This window comes from Larimichthys crocea, chromosome XIII (genome assembly GCF_000972845.2).
Source record: "Larimichthys crocea isolate SSNF chromosome XIII, L_crocea_2.0, whole genome shotgun sequence".
Classification (NCBI taxonomy): domain Eukaryota; kingdom Metazoa; phylum Chordata; class Actinopteri; family Sciaenidae; genus Larimichthys; species Larimichthys crocea.
In genome coordinates this window covers 32,708,436-32,722,617 of record NC_040023.1, presented here as the reverse complement: position 1 = coordinate 32,722,617, position 14,182 = coordinate 32,708,436, and the positions used below count along the sequence as shown (strand labels likewise).

The 14,182-nt window shown below is 42.3% G+C and overlaps 1 protein-coding gene across 1 annotated transcript; it reads right to left on the bottom strand.

Moving 5' to 3' along the window:
* Positions 1 to 354: 354 nt before the first annotated feature.
* akirin1 (akirin 1) lies at positions 355 to 12,111 on the bottom strand. The gene is made up of 5 exons (XM_010738165.3): positions 11,719 to 12,111; positions 4,217 to 4,363; positions 2,203 to 2,331; positions 1,026 to 1,097; positions 355 to 903 (listed from the first exon to the last, which is right to left on the bottom strand). Exons 1-5 carry the CDS (start codon positions 11,921 to 11,923, stop codon positions 893 to 895), a joined length of 564 nt encoding a protein of 187 aa, XP_010736467.1. The 5' UTR covers positions 11,924 to 12,111; the 3' UTR covers positions 355 to 892.
* Between the last annotated feature and the right edge of the window lie 2,071 nt (positions 12,112 to 14,182).

Sequence of the window (14,182 nt, the reverse complement as noted above, 5' to 3'; positions counted from 1 at the left end):
TACTGCTAAAAACACATCCTTGCCTCCAAAATAACTATTATCTCACAGACTTTATGGTGAGATTAGAGTTATTAAATGATTAAATTAGTCATTTTCTGTCAATTTCCTGTTTCAACTTGAGATGGGATTCTCATTTTAACTCATTGTTGAGGCCAAGAATCAAGCTCGATTTTCTTTAAAACCGAACATGGATTCAATGCCTTTTCCATCACAAGTGGGAAACCTCATGTGCTGAGAAGACCATGTGATATACTTATACTACACACCGACCTTGTAGTGTGATCGTTTTATCAGCCACCCATATTTCTAAAAACAAATCCTTGCCTCAAGACAAACATGCCAGACGACAGATTAATCACAGAACTTTTATTTTTTTCAAAAGGGAGAAAAATCCACATTCTCAGGTAAAGAGTTGTGAGGAGGGAGGGGAGATGGGCGGGCGGGCAAGAAAAGTGGGACAACGTGAGAAGCCTTTAAATACAGCTGCTGGAAGGTTATACAGGATGATCACATGAGCCAATAAGCTTTTTTTCTACAGCGCCGGCAAGAGATTTGACACAGATCTGCTTTAGTCAGGATTTTCAGAAAGAGTATATCGACAAGAAAAGGGGCAAAAAAAATAATAATAAAAAGAGGATGGGCTTCATACATAGTTTATCTTTCAGATTCTTCTAACAACTTTTGGCCAGCAGCAATAGTTTCGAAGTAAGAAATCAACTTTTGGGGGTTAAAAAGAGGATAAACCATGGCACCCAAACGGTTTGAGATGGTTGAGGGAGGGGGGGAAGGGAGGGAGGGGGGATGTTGGTAAATAAAATGAAAATCAAGTGGAAGGGGGCAGTAGAAGAGCAGCCATCTTGTGAGAGGAAGCTGGGATCTCATCGGTGCGAGTTCAGGAGACATCTGAAACACAAAATGATTGATGCTGATGAGTGCTGCGGTCACACGTGGCAACAATCAGATCATTAGGATGAATAAATAAGAAATTATTTGATGTGTCTGAAGAAAAAAAAACAGATACTTACAACTAGCAGGCCGGGCCCCGTATCTTCGCATGATCTGGTCTTGTGTGAATTTCACAAAAGATTCATATTGTTCTGGAAAGAGAAGAAGAAGAACGTGAACGCCTGATCGAACAGAGGACAGACGGCACCGAGTCAAAAATATCTCTGTCCAAACTGAAACAGCTGAACAGGAAACCTGCTGCATCTCTACAACATCCTCTTTTAAAGTTAGCAAACAACAACAATGAACATCTGTCGACATCTGGGGAGGCTGCAGAGTCTCAGCTTATTGTTACACCTCTGTTCAGCCTCCTCCTGTTCTGTGATCACACACAGGTAGTTTCCCATATATTCATATTGAACAAGCTGCTGTGCTGATAAAAAACTTTTACGATGATGATGACCAAATCAACATGTGATTGGACGTTTACAATGAGTAAATGATTAAAGTGGCCAGCAGAGCTAAGCGCAGCCGTTCTAGTCAATGTTTCAAACTCCGCCAGACGCACCGCGGTCGGTTTCACGAGTCCCAAAAGTGGGTCTCTGTTTGTCTCTGCCAAGAATACGTGGCTCGTCTGTAGCTGGCCGTAAGTCAATCTGGGCGATTTTTCCAAATAAAAACACTCCAACTTCAGATAGTGAAACTATTTAACTATGTACCATATTTAGAAACACACAAACTTGGAAAAATGACCAAATCTGAGCAAGTTAAAGTGTGGAGAGCAAAGCACTTCTCAAACGTTCCTGGTGGAGTTTGAAGATGCTTGAAAATGAACCAAAACGGCATCACGGCTGCAACGTGACAGAGACTTGCCCGATGGGGTGATCATAGAAGAACTCAGGAGACAAAAGGTTGTAATAAATTGTAGTTTTTGGGTAAGAAAAATACAAGATTAACGTGCATGGAGGGCCAAAACGAAGAGAAATGTTATGATTTTTGTTTAGCGGAGTACCTCCAAAAAAAAAAACATCTTTACGGCACATGCTGGTTTACAGTCTTGGCATCTAGAAACATATGAGGAGCGCAGACGTTATCAGTTATAATATGAGATCCGCATAAGGGAGGAGGCAAGATTTTCTTTACTTCACTGCCAGAGTGTAAAAATGTGCTGCACAGATGAATTGTCAACGTTGATATTAAAAAAAAGGTCCTGTGGTTTTATGGTTTATTTATTCAGAGAGGAATGTTTAAATTTACCTGCGAGTTTTGTGTTAAGAATCTGTTCGTACTCCTCCCGGATCTTCTCCTCGTGGTCTTTAAGCAGCCGCTCACACAGGTAGCTCACCTGCTTCAGTGTAAACGAGGGCTGGTCCTTCCTTGAGGCACCTGAGACACACAAAAATCAGATCAGCGGTGAAAAGGCCGAATCACTCACATCCGTGGCACAGCGATAAGTCACAGAGACAGAAGTGTCCTCACTCTCCAGAAATGGGTGCTCGGCCAGGTGCAAATTTACAGCTTTGCTTCCTGTCGTCCCTCACCTCTGCCAGCCGACAAGGTCATGCAGCACTAATGTGGGTCCTCCATGAGTCCCCCCCCCACCTCAGTGTCCCTGTCTCAGTGCAACTGGAGCCAGCTTTAGCTCAGTGAGTCTCTACCCAGCAGCCTTTGAGGTCTGCTCTGAGCTGTTTAGACTAAAATGTTTGTAAATCACGGTTGAGGATGGCAGAGCATGAAGGTTTAATGGCCGTCTCAGAGACAAAAAAAGAGGCTGGGTTAGTAACAGTGCAGTCAGTGTGATGTATGAGACCGTCCTGCAGAGCGAGAGGGGGAAAAAAAAAAAAAAAAAAAGCCTGAAGGCCCAGGGCTTGGATTACATCTCGGCCCCCAACTGCTAAACTGTGCTCAACGTATCAAACTGCGCCACTGATGCCGCAGCACAGATGTGTTTCTACAGAGGACGAGTACGACGTCTTGTCAACATGAATAAAAAAAATTATGTACGCAGATGTTAACGATGGTCTCAGGTCCCAGCTTTGTACGTAACAGATTGACCTTCAGTCAAGACAACTGTAGTTATGTCTTTATGCACTGCCATTTTATTAATTTAGAAATTTGTCAGCCACCAAATATTCAATTACAATGTGCTCTTCTGTGATTTTTGACTTGAATCTCTTTGATCTATTTATTAACTATTTTAGGGTACATTCAGGATCCAGCGCTGTGGCAAAAAAAATATTTTTTCCCCCTTAATTTGAGTGAAGGGTTGTCTGTTTAGCCGGATCCATCTTTTGGAAAAACGCAACCTGACATCACACTGTGGCCACCAATCAAACCTCCACAGCCAGCCTGAAATGTCTCTGAGGCTGTCCAGGTGGATTCATAGACTGATACTCTACCTGTTGTGTTCTGGTTTTGTTTATCTCATGTACCCAGCTTTTAAACCGGAGTCTGGCTCGCAATTTACACTGCAAAACACTGACACAAAGAAGTTTTTGAGTTTGAGAGAAGGCGAGCACCGTGAATGAGAGTGAGGGAGCGCCGGCATCCATAAAGTCGGTTAATCAGCAGAATAAAAAAAGTTGTTTCCTGATTGTTTCACAGCGGTCACACACATTCCCAGCGGCCCTCACACACGCCGCTGGCGACGTACGAGTTTGATTTATTATCATTTTAGATATGATGAAGGAAGAACATGTAACATTACTCTGAGAAGATAATCATTTAAGTTCGCTTCTCAGGAAGTGACAAATCTTTCACAAACTCACATCTGGAATCACAATCCCTCTGCCCTTGTGATTGTTCTGAGGAGCAGCAGTAGCCTGCCTCTTGAGACTCGAGTTGGTCATGCAGTTCCAGCCAAGTGGTCTTTTGGCCGGCCTTGCAGAATGAACGACCTTATCATTCGTAACTGATGTCGGCGCGACTGCACGGAACCCAAAACGTGGCTTACAAAAGATGCAATTCTGGGTTTTTTGGGGGGTGATTTTGATGTCTGAGTTGACGGTCACGTCAATGTTGTAGGACTTGCTAACCAGAACAAAACAAAGCAGACATGTTATTTGATCACAATACCCTCCTTCAGCTCTTAACGCATCTAAAACAATGACTAAGGTGAACCTAGTTCAGTCAGCTGCCGTTACAGAACGCATACATGTTTAGCATGCGGTTCGAAAAACATGCTGTACCCACATTAGAGCTGTGCATGACCAAAAGACACGGCCTTAAACACCAGTTTATGTGTGTGTGTACAGCCAGCAGTATATTCTACCTGGTGGGGAGCTGGGAGCGTTGAGGGAGGAACTGGGGCTGGGGGCATCACTGGAGCTACAGGCCTCGGTCTGGTTGAAGGCCCCTTCCAGCTGCCGCCGCCTCTGGATCCGGCTGTACTCCTGACGGAGGTTCTGGAAGATCTGCTCTGTAGGGAGCAAACGGGAACAAGGACAAAACTGTTAAAACCAGGACAGAGAACACACAGAAATGTCGACCACAGGCGCGAAGATGCAGCTTTGACCGTGGTCGCTTTCGGCACACATTTGTCTTACGTGCTCCCAACGGGATGCCAGAGCAAATCCATTCCCAACTTCCCCACTTAGCTTCAACGATGCGACTTGAAATGACTTCCACGTAAACATCTTTAAAGAGTTGAGCAGTGATTAATTACAGGAATGAAACGGCCAGTATTTCAATTAGTTCTGTCTTTCTCTCTCAGTGTGTGCTCTTTCGATGCACGCCCAACACAACCACAAGACACGGTTCGAAAGAGAAACATTCACGTTGACAGGAAGTAGGCATGAAAGCCTGACATTAGTAGCATACCTACTGCAGCTCTGACAAACACACACACAGCTGACTTAAGACACACTTTCTGATCCTGTGTCTGCGTCACTTTCACTTCTCCTTCACTTCTTTCGTAAAGTCTGCATCATGCCGAGCACAGCTGGTGGGAAAGCTACAACATGAATCAGTGTTCTTCACTCAGCTTTAACAAAGTAAAGTGTCTCATTCTTCTGAGGCCTGTTTGAAGCTCTGGAGTTTCGTGGATGTAGAGTAAACTGAACTGATACTGGCAATACAGACGATACAAACGACGATATATCTCACTATAGGCTAAATTTGATTACCACTGCTTGTGACCTAACTTAAAAAAAAAAAAGGTGTTAAGTATAGCTACTGACCAACTACGTCATCTACACGGTAGGTGCTACCCATGTAGGACGTACATAAAGCTTTGTTTCGATCAGGAACAATAGTTTTGGTAGAGCGTTAGTCATCCAGGAACGTAACTGAGCTCATTTGTGTCGTTTTGGTGTCACATAATTAAATCTACAAAAGCTGTATATAAGTACAAAAGGCAAACCAGAAACTGGCACCCAAGTCCACATTTGAAAAGCAGAACATACACAACACTGTTACCCAATATCAGGTCATATCGTATGGTAAAGGCAGTTAACAAGGCTCTCAGAAAGTTTTGATTACCTGTTTTGGTTTAAAATCTGCCGTACTGCCTGTGACGACGCACTAAATTTCAACTTTACTTTGACTGTGGTGCATTCAAGGAATCAGTGTGTTGCTTTCATTGTCTCCACAAAGACTATTTTACACACAGAGACCAAAAAACTAATTTCGTTGATTCACTTTTGAGGCCACAAAAGGCCTCCAGTTTTCAAACATTAGAATTTGTTACTTTTGTTTGCTCTTAAATGATAAAACGCTAAAATATTTTGGGGGTTTTCAATGTTGTCATTAGTTGCAGCCGACCAGTTATACTTACTTTATGGATAAACATGTAAAAATCACAACACAAACAAAACTATGCATGTTTGTATGTAGACCCTTATCTCGGTTTCCTGCTTAGGATGAACCCTAGGCTGCCCAGCTGTCCAGAATGAAAACAGCTTAAACACGGGTCACAGCGAGCGAGCACACACACATCTCATTATAAGGTTAAAGTTCACAAAAGTCCTGGGAAAAAAAACAAGAGAAAAACACCACAGGCTCAACCAGAGAGCTGATAAACAAATGTTCACGAGGGACTATGTCTTACATGATTCATACATGTGGTGAAGCCTCTATACGTCTATCTGGGGAAGCTGTGCCTCTTTATCTTGGGTGGGGAGAGAGACGTGTTGCCATTCGGCCTGCTCGTCAGTAAGCCAAGACTGTGAGGAAATCTTCTCTGCAGAGCCAGTTCAAGAAAGCCATGTTATACGGTGAACTGGTGCCTCCATGGAGACCCCTCCTCTTGATGTACGCAGGCCTCTGAAACCTTCAAGCTTTAACAATACAGGACCCTAATCTGACAGGCGCTGTTTGTTTAGCTTTCACTGGGCTTTTCACTCTTTAATAAAGCCATGTCACTGGAGAAAGAACGGCGTCATTCCCAACCCACAAAAGGGGGATGCAACCAGGGCTGAAACAATTAGTAGACTGACAGAGCAATTGTTCAACAATAACTCTGACAATTAAAAAGTAACTGCTCAAGAACAAATGCCAAATATTCACATTTCATAACACTGTACATTAAATATCTTTTTGAATGCATGTCTGGGAAAGCAAACACTGTGAAGACATTTTTCACTGTATTCTGACATTATATAGACTTAACAATTGGAAAATATTCAGTAGATTATTCAAAAATTATAAGATTATGATCAGATTTTTGTAATTAATTAAGCAACTCAGCATTTTAGAGTGTGATTAGATGTGAGAAATTAAGTCGATCAGAGATTACGGCATTGTCGAGGTGGAAAACAAAGTATAAAGGTGGGAGTCAGCTCAGTCAGCCTAATAAAAAAAAACAGTCATTGACGTTAGACAAACTCAAGCTGAAGTTTCTTTTTACCCGGCGGACATTTTATTTTAAGTTTAAGTTACAGGCTGACAAGCAGGGCTGCTCAGCGAGGCAGAACTTTGTGTGCGTCTCTTCGCTTTCACTTTGTGTCTCGTTGTTTTGTTATTTTTTGAACGGTGGGTTGGGGTTTCAGATCTCACCAGCTCTGCACACCTTGTGTTTCCTGGGGGAAACCCTGTAAATGAAACAGACCGAGCAAAATACTAGAACCAGAGACAACAAAACTAGCTTTATTTGGTATTTCTGTGTAATGCTATTATTGATTTGTCTGGGACTACATATGCTAAACACCTAAAAAACAAGGGATTAACATGCGACACAAGTGTCATGAATGGTTGGATGTACATCCCCCGAATGAAAGAGGCATTCATTGAACCTAAATGTACTCAAGGTGGTGGAAAACGTTGGACATTGATTGGTGGACGATTGCCACTCCTGGGTACGTCTGACTGACAAAGTGAAAACCTCGTCTCCTGCTGCCTGTCACTTGCAGCTCCTGCCAACTACGAGTAGCTCAACTATGGGCGTTGCTTGGCAACAATGACCCTGCCACAACCAGGCCAAGCAATCAATCACAGAGACTTCCGGGAGCCAGGGAGGGGGGAACACACAGCGGAGAAAAGGCTCGGCTAAAAAGGCTTAGGCGCAGGCTGAAGAGTGAATACGAGAGGGAGATCGGGCGGATAGATTGGACATGGTGGTGGAGAGAAAACAAAGCTGACTCATTTCATTTCACCCTTCACCACTAAAAAAAAAAAGAGAGATTGTAGAGGGGGTGGAGGGTGAGTTTCGAATGTCCCGACTGCCAAGTGGCAGTTTGTGATGTATTACGGGTCAGTTCAAGTTGCCCTTTACCACCAAAGAATTTAAGAGTGACCACTAAAAATGGCAGAGTTAGGAAATAGCAACTAAATAACAACTAACAAGAAGTCTGCCACTGAAGAGCAGCTTCCTGTGCGACTCGTGTTGTTTTCGCTGTGAGGTACGCAGATTTTAAATAAGTCGACATCACGCACAGGTTTCTGAAGAGTTGTTTTGAAGCACACGGAACCGGTTCTTGTTGAGAACCGGTTCCGTGTGTTTCAATTCCATGGAATCGTTTGGCAGTTTATCTAAGGATTCGCTTATAAATTCCAGAAAGCACGAATTACGTCACATAACTTCCGCAGGAAGTTACACACGCTCGATTCCAGCAAGCAGGACTAATTACGCCACGTAACTTACGCAAGTTTCGCACGTGCCGTGCAATCAGTAGTAAACAATGTCATCCACTCGGCTCAAACACTCCTAAGTTTGGCTGCATTTTACTAAAAAAAGATGGCAACAGGGCGACTTGCAATCATTGCAGAGTGGAGATAACAGCGTCGGGAGGGAACACGACGAACATGCAATATTTTTAAATGAATGTCATGTTTTGGACACGCTTCGGACTGGAGATGAATCTCAACCTCGCAGCGGCGGCAGCAGCCAGGCTATGAGCACCTCTGCCGTTACTACGGAGGGTAACTAACACACGCCTTCTGCGTTACATTTAGAAGATGAGAATCGATCAATTCCCATCCTTGAGCAGGAACCTCCGTGGCTGGGAAATGAAGCCAATGTGGAAGAGCCAAAAGGTCATCCCTTCAGTGTTCACTTGCAGCTGGCTACAGAACATTTCAGCCTCTATAGGCGCCCATATTTAAGATGACCAACTTCACAGCAGACATAAATAACCTCCTCACGTCCCGAAGATCCGCGTCTTTGCCGATTTTTTGGATTAGCTGGGAGGCGAAAGAGGCAGGACGGCCAACATGGCAGTAACGCTTTGGAAACTTGTGGGTGATACTATGCATAAGTTGCTCAAACACACCACCTGTAATGGCAGCTACCTGTCAATCAAAGTGGCCATGCTGTTCATTCTGCACAACTTTAAGCTTTAATATAATTTGCATGATGATGGTTGCCACTTGATAGAGAAAAAGTTGGATCTGTGTTATTGTCAGACCTCTTTGTGCTGCATTTAATTGAATATAGGTCGAGAGGATTTACAAATAATTGCATTCTGTTTTTCATTTATGTTTTACACCGCGTCCAAACTTTTTTGGAATGGGGATTTCTCTGTCTTACTCACTTCTAATTAGTGGTGTTTGATATTTTTCCCCCCACGTCTTCGTTTACAAAATCCAACTTGGCTCAATCTGAATCATGACCTGCCAAACTTTTTTGGTAACATCACGTCCCTGGAAAGAACAACAGCCTCACCTGTACGACTGGGAATTTTACCAAAGCACAAGCCCAGACTGGCAGCACAAGAATGAGGCAGAGGAGGAGGAGGAGAGGAGAGGAGGAGGGCTATCTTACATTGTGAAATAATTACCTATAGATGCCATGGTGGTGTCAGATCCCCATGTCTCGTCTGCACACACACACGGCCTCATTCAACACAGGCAAACCTGACTAGCTGGAAAGCATGTGTGGGTAGAGACGGGTGGGGGGGGATGACAGCTGACCTTTCGCTAAATACAAAACTGCTTTCACTTGGCAAACCACAGCAGAAAGGCAGGCTTGCAGCACCGGTCCCATGAGGGGCCTCTTTCTGGGTGAAGGTGAGTATAATACCTTGTATATGGACCTCGTGTCTGCAGCAGACAAATCTACATTACTTCACCCTTGCAGCTGCTGTGCTGTAATTCAGCGAGGCGGACAGACTCCAACAGGCCTCTTGTGCTTTCAGAGTTCATGCTGGACGACCTGGAAAATATACTAATGATTCATATTGTGTACTAACAAACATAGCTGCACTGTGAATACCACCAAAAGCAAGTCAGGCTGCATAAACAGTGCGAGCAATAACAGGGCCAAGGAAATGCGTCTTCGCCTCCAGGCGCCTGCGACTGCGAGAAGTGCCCCGTGCTTTCTCGGAAACAAACACTTCATCACTATAAATCTGTTGGCTAATCAGAATTAGTTACACAGCTCACCAGACGCAAAAATAAACACACTTCACAGGAAGCCATCTGTGACGACATCCCCGCCAACACCTAGGTGAGTGTTTGAGTGTGTTAATGCTCTCTGAAAACTTTCCCAAGCTCTCTCTATAAGCAACATAGCATGTCGTCCAAAAAAACAAAACAGGAACAGCAGAAGAGATGCCCTTCACTTTAAAAGCGTGGTCGCAGCAGGCACGGTGTGCAAATCAGGATTAGGTCATCAGAGGTTTGCTTGAATTACAATAAGCTTCACTAATTGTTCATGTCGCACTTTCATTTTTTTTAAATGACTCAGACGCAGGTAAATCTTCCATGAAGATCACCAACTGAAACCTAAGACAAGAAGCGCAGCGCTGAGCGGGGATGCTGCCCGAGAGCCACGCAGCAGTAACGTATCGTTTACCCCCCCGCTTTAGCCGATTATGATATGAAAAGAAGACAACCTAAGGATAAAAAAAAAAAAACCTTGTTGGATGGAACCAGTTTAATGGAGGGGACCAGTGGCATAAAAACAATGTCACCGGGCAGCTATAAAAGGATGTACCGCTCCAAGCCGTTCCTTGCCAGTAAAAACTGGTTATGAGGAATGCGTGCATGCCTTTCTTATTTCTTAGCAAGAGGAAGGCCAACTAAACAAGCTCTCTATCCTGTAATCCTCTCACATTTCAGAGCAATGAAGTGATCAGATAAAAGCCAAGGATGGCCAGCAATTCTTTTTTTAAATTAAAATTCAAAAAGCATAAAACGGAGTAGGCCTCTCTGCCATCATGCTGCCCAAATCTCAGTGACTGGCACATACAATAAGCCTCCACTGGATCACAGCGGAGACATCTAGGTAATTATCTTCTGTCTACTTGTGTGTGTGTGCGCCCCACACCCGTCGTCCAATCCTCGCAGCAAAGCTTTCCAAGTCAATGGGGTATAGAGTAGAGAGTACAGACATAAAGGAAATGAACAATGCCCTCCAGGCCCGGAGAGGAGGGGAGAAAAAAAGAAAAAGAAAAAGAAATGGTTGTGGTGCATAATGGTATAAACCCCACCTCAGTGCAAGACAATTGTGGCACTAAAGCCAAGGAACATTAAGCCAGGCAGCTCCTAATTAAAACAGCCTGCAATGATGCTGAGATGCCATTTGTCTTCTCAGGGAGAGCCAACAGGCTAGACTGTCACCCAGGTGTTAAAGCTTTTTGTTTAAAAGGGCTCTCATTTCATTTGATTTAACATATTAAAAAAAAAACACATGCAATAGGCGTCAAACTGCAACTATGATAAGCATCCATTAAGCTTATTTCATTTATACCTTGCAGTTATTATTTCTATCACGGTCACTTACTTTTGTAATATTATTTGTATCATAGTCACTTTCTTTGCAATATTTCTTACACTATGGTCACTTTACATTACAATACTCTTTTTATACATCATGCCACTTTTATGCTCAGCACTTTATTGTGTAGGTTATAGATATTTGTCTGTTTATTGTTGCCTTTTCTACTTTTTTCTAATTCTGTAGTGTATGCTACACTTCCCTCTGCTGCTGTAACAATGGTGGTGGGATGAATAAAGTATATTTAATCTAATTAACTGAACTTTGAAGGCAACATTTTTTTTTTGCCCATTAGCATATTAGTTAACTGAGACAACTATGCAAGAATACAATGAGCTGGCAAGATGCCACCGACTATCTTAAAACACAGCCACCTCTGCTGCTGTGCTTCTACTTTATTTATTAAAATTACTGGGAAAAAAAACAAATAAATAGAATAAACGTCGGTAACTAAGCGACGACGTTCTCCTTCCTGACGTTAGCTTAGCAACCTCCAACCCCCATAGCTATCCACTCCACCCAAACCCCCTCCCCCCATGACACCCACCCTGAAACGCAGAAAGAGAGAGAAGAGGAGGAGGAGGAGGAGGAGGGGGGGAGAAAAATGTCTTTTTCCATACCTGGTGTGAGCCTGTGTTCACCCCCTATGGCCTGAGGAGACATCGAGTGCGTCGGGCTGTCGACTTGCGGACGGAGGTTGCATCTTTGCGGGGACGGAGTGCCAGGAGTCCCCGGCAGCGGGTTGCACCTTCTCCGCTTGGGAGACTGGGGACTGAGGAGGGCCTCAAACTCCATCGACCGCTTTAACGTAGCTCCACAAGCCATGTTAGCTAAATAATAAACAAAACAACAACGAGTCGGAGGTGGGGAACTACCCGCTGGAACAAAAACGAGGCGTTTGAACGGGTCGTTTCGTCGGTTTAACGTCGCCCGGTTTGTCTCGAGCCTTTTCTTCCTCTCCACAACAACGGATTTTCTTCTCTGAGTCGCGAGCCAACTGCCGAGCCTGCCTGCTGAATTTTTAAAACGTCACAATGGCGGACCGTACCATCGACGCGAAGAGAGAGAGGGGGGGTGTCCTGAAATATTTATACATATTATCTTACACGTTTCAACGCTTTGAGTTATAATAATTATCGATATATTCATCTGTTTGATTACAATTAATAAATACAGAATCGTTTGTGTTTTTATTTTGTATTTGCCCAGTTTTACAGTACGACTTCCTGTCGTCCAACCCCGCGTTGGTGTTGTTGATTCGCTTTCCGTTGAACTCAAATTGAAGGTTCACGAGACGTCTGGTGGTGGTGGTCAGGTAAATCAGGTAGATTAAAAATGAACTCCAGACTGATGTTAGACTTTCTGCAGCTACACAGCAGATTTTTTTTTTTATTATTTACTCACCGTCTGTCAACAACTAACAGGACTGACATTGTGTGTTTTAACATGCAACATGTGTGGATATGTATGTGAGTCTCTGAGAAGCTTGATCACACTGGAAAACAGGACTTTGAATTGTTTTATGTGCATTGCATTAAAACATTTGTATTGAGAGTATATATAGTTTACTTTGTGATCCTAGCTCTTGCTTTGTTTTATTATTAAGTCGCACTGTTTCCTGGATAGTTTGCACCATAAGACATGATTCAAGTCAAGTCAACTTTATTGTCAATGCTGCTATATGTACAAGACATACAGAGATTTGAAATTGCGTTTCCCTCTTATCCCGGTGCAAACAGCACTAAACATGAAATATAAAATATAAGTCATGTCAAAATATAAAATAAAAACATAGATATAAAAATATATACAAGCTAAAAGACATCCAAGAATAGAAAAGACAGTGGCAAGTCTGGAGATATAAATAGTATAAATATGGCAATATTGGAACTGGAATGAAAAATCTGCACTACCTCTTGATGCTGTGACTTTTTTTTTACTTTTTATATATTTTTCTATTTATGAAGATCTTAGCACAGGTTTAACTTTCTTAACACATGTTTAATGTATCATTTCTTACCACAGGTTCAATTTAAAATCTGATTTATCTTTACAGGTTAATTTTATTGTATGTTTACTGTGTCTCATGCTGCTATACTGGATGCTTGAATTTCCCTCAGGATCAATTAAGTATCTATCTATCTAAATACAAGGTGTGTGGACACATCATTGATGGATATGTTCCTGTCACTAAGCAGCACCTAAGCAGTTTGATTTTGTCAAATTGCCATGAATGTATGCCATCTACATTTAAACTGTTCACACCGTTTACATCTTTTTATATTTGCCATACTTATACTTATATTTCTTTACCCTTGTATATATTTTATATTTCATGTTTATTGCTTGTTGTGCACTGGGATATGAGGGAAACAAAATTTCAATTCTTTGTTTGTCCTGTACATATGGCAGTATTGACAATAAAGTTGACTTGACCATACTATACACTGTGACTGAAAACAGGACTCTTATTGTTTTATATGCCTTGCATTAAACTATTTGTAACGTGGCTACATTATGATCTAAACCTTGCTTTGTTTTTATCAGCTACATGCTCCACACCTCTCCTGTTGTATCACATGCATTAGCAGCCACTGTGTTCTATTGTTTTGGGTGAACCATTAAAACTGTCTTTGTCGAACAATGAACCACCCATCATAGAACTGTATATGTGCTGCAGTCTCCTCTACTTCATGTGCAAGTAGTTTCATCTGAACATAAAATAAACTAATAGGGCTGGGAAAAAATGTGACAATAACTGTCTCTATAATGCAGAGTAATATAGATTACTGTAGGTAAATGCAAACAAAACTACTACTTTTATTGATTTTCCACTGAGAAGTTCCATAAAATATGTATCACTTTGTATTTTTCTCATCTGCCGTGTTCTTTACCCTTTTCTTGATATACACCCTTAAAAATAAAGATTCAAGTTCGATCCTAAAGTGTCTTGGGAACCTTTTATGTTTTGGTTCTTCAAAGAAACATTATTATCAAGCTCTTCCCAGAATTTAGTGTAAATAGTATCTGTCCCTGAGTTTATTGTAGGTGCAATATAAAATAATTTGAATTAATATGTTTAAC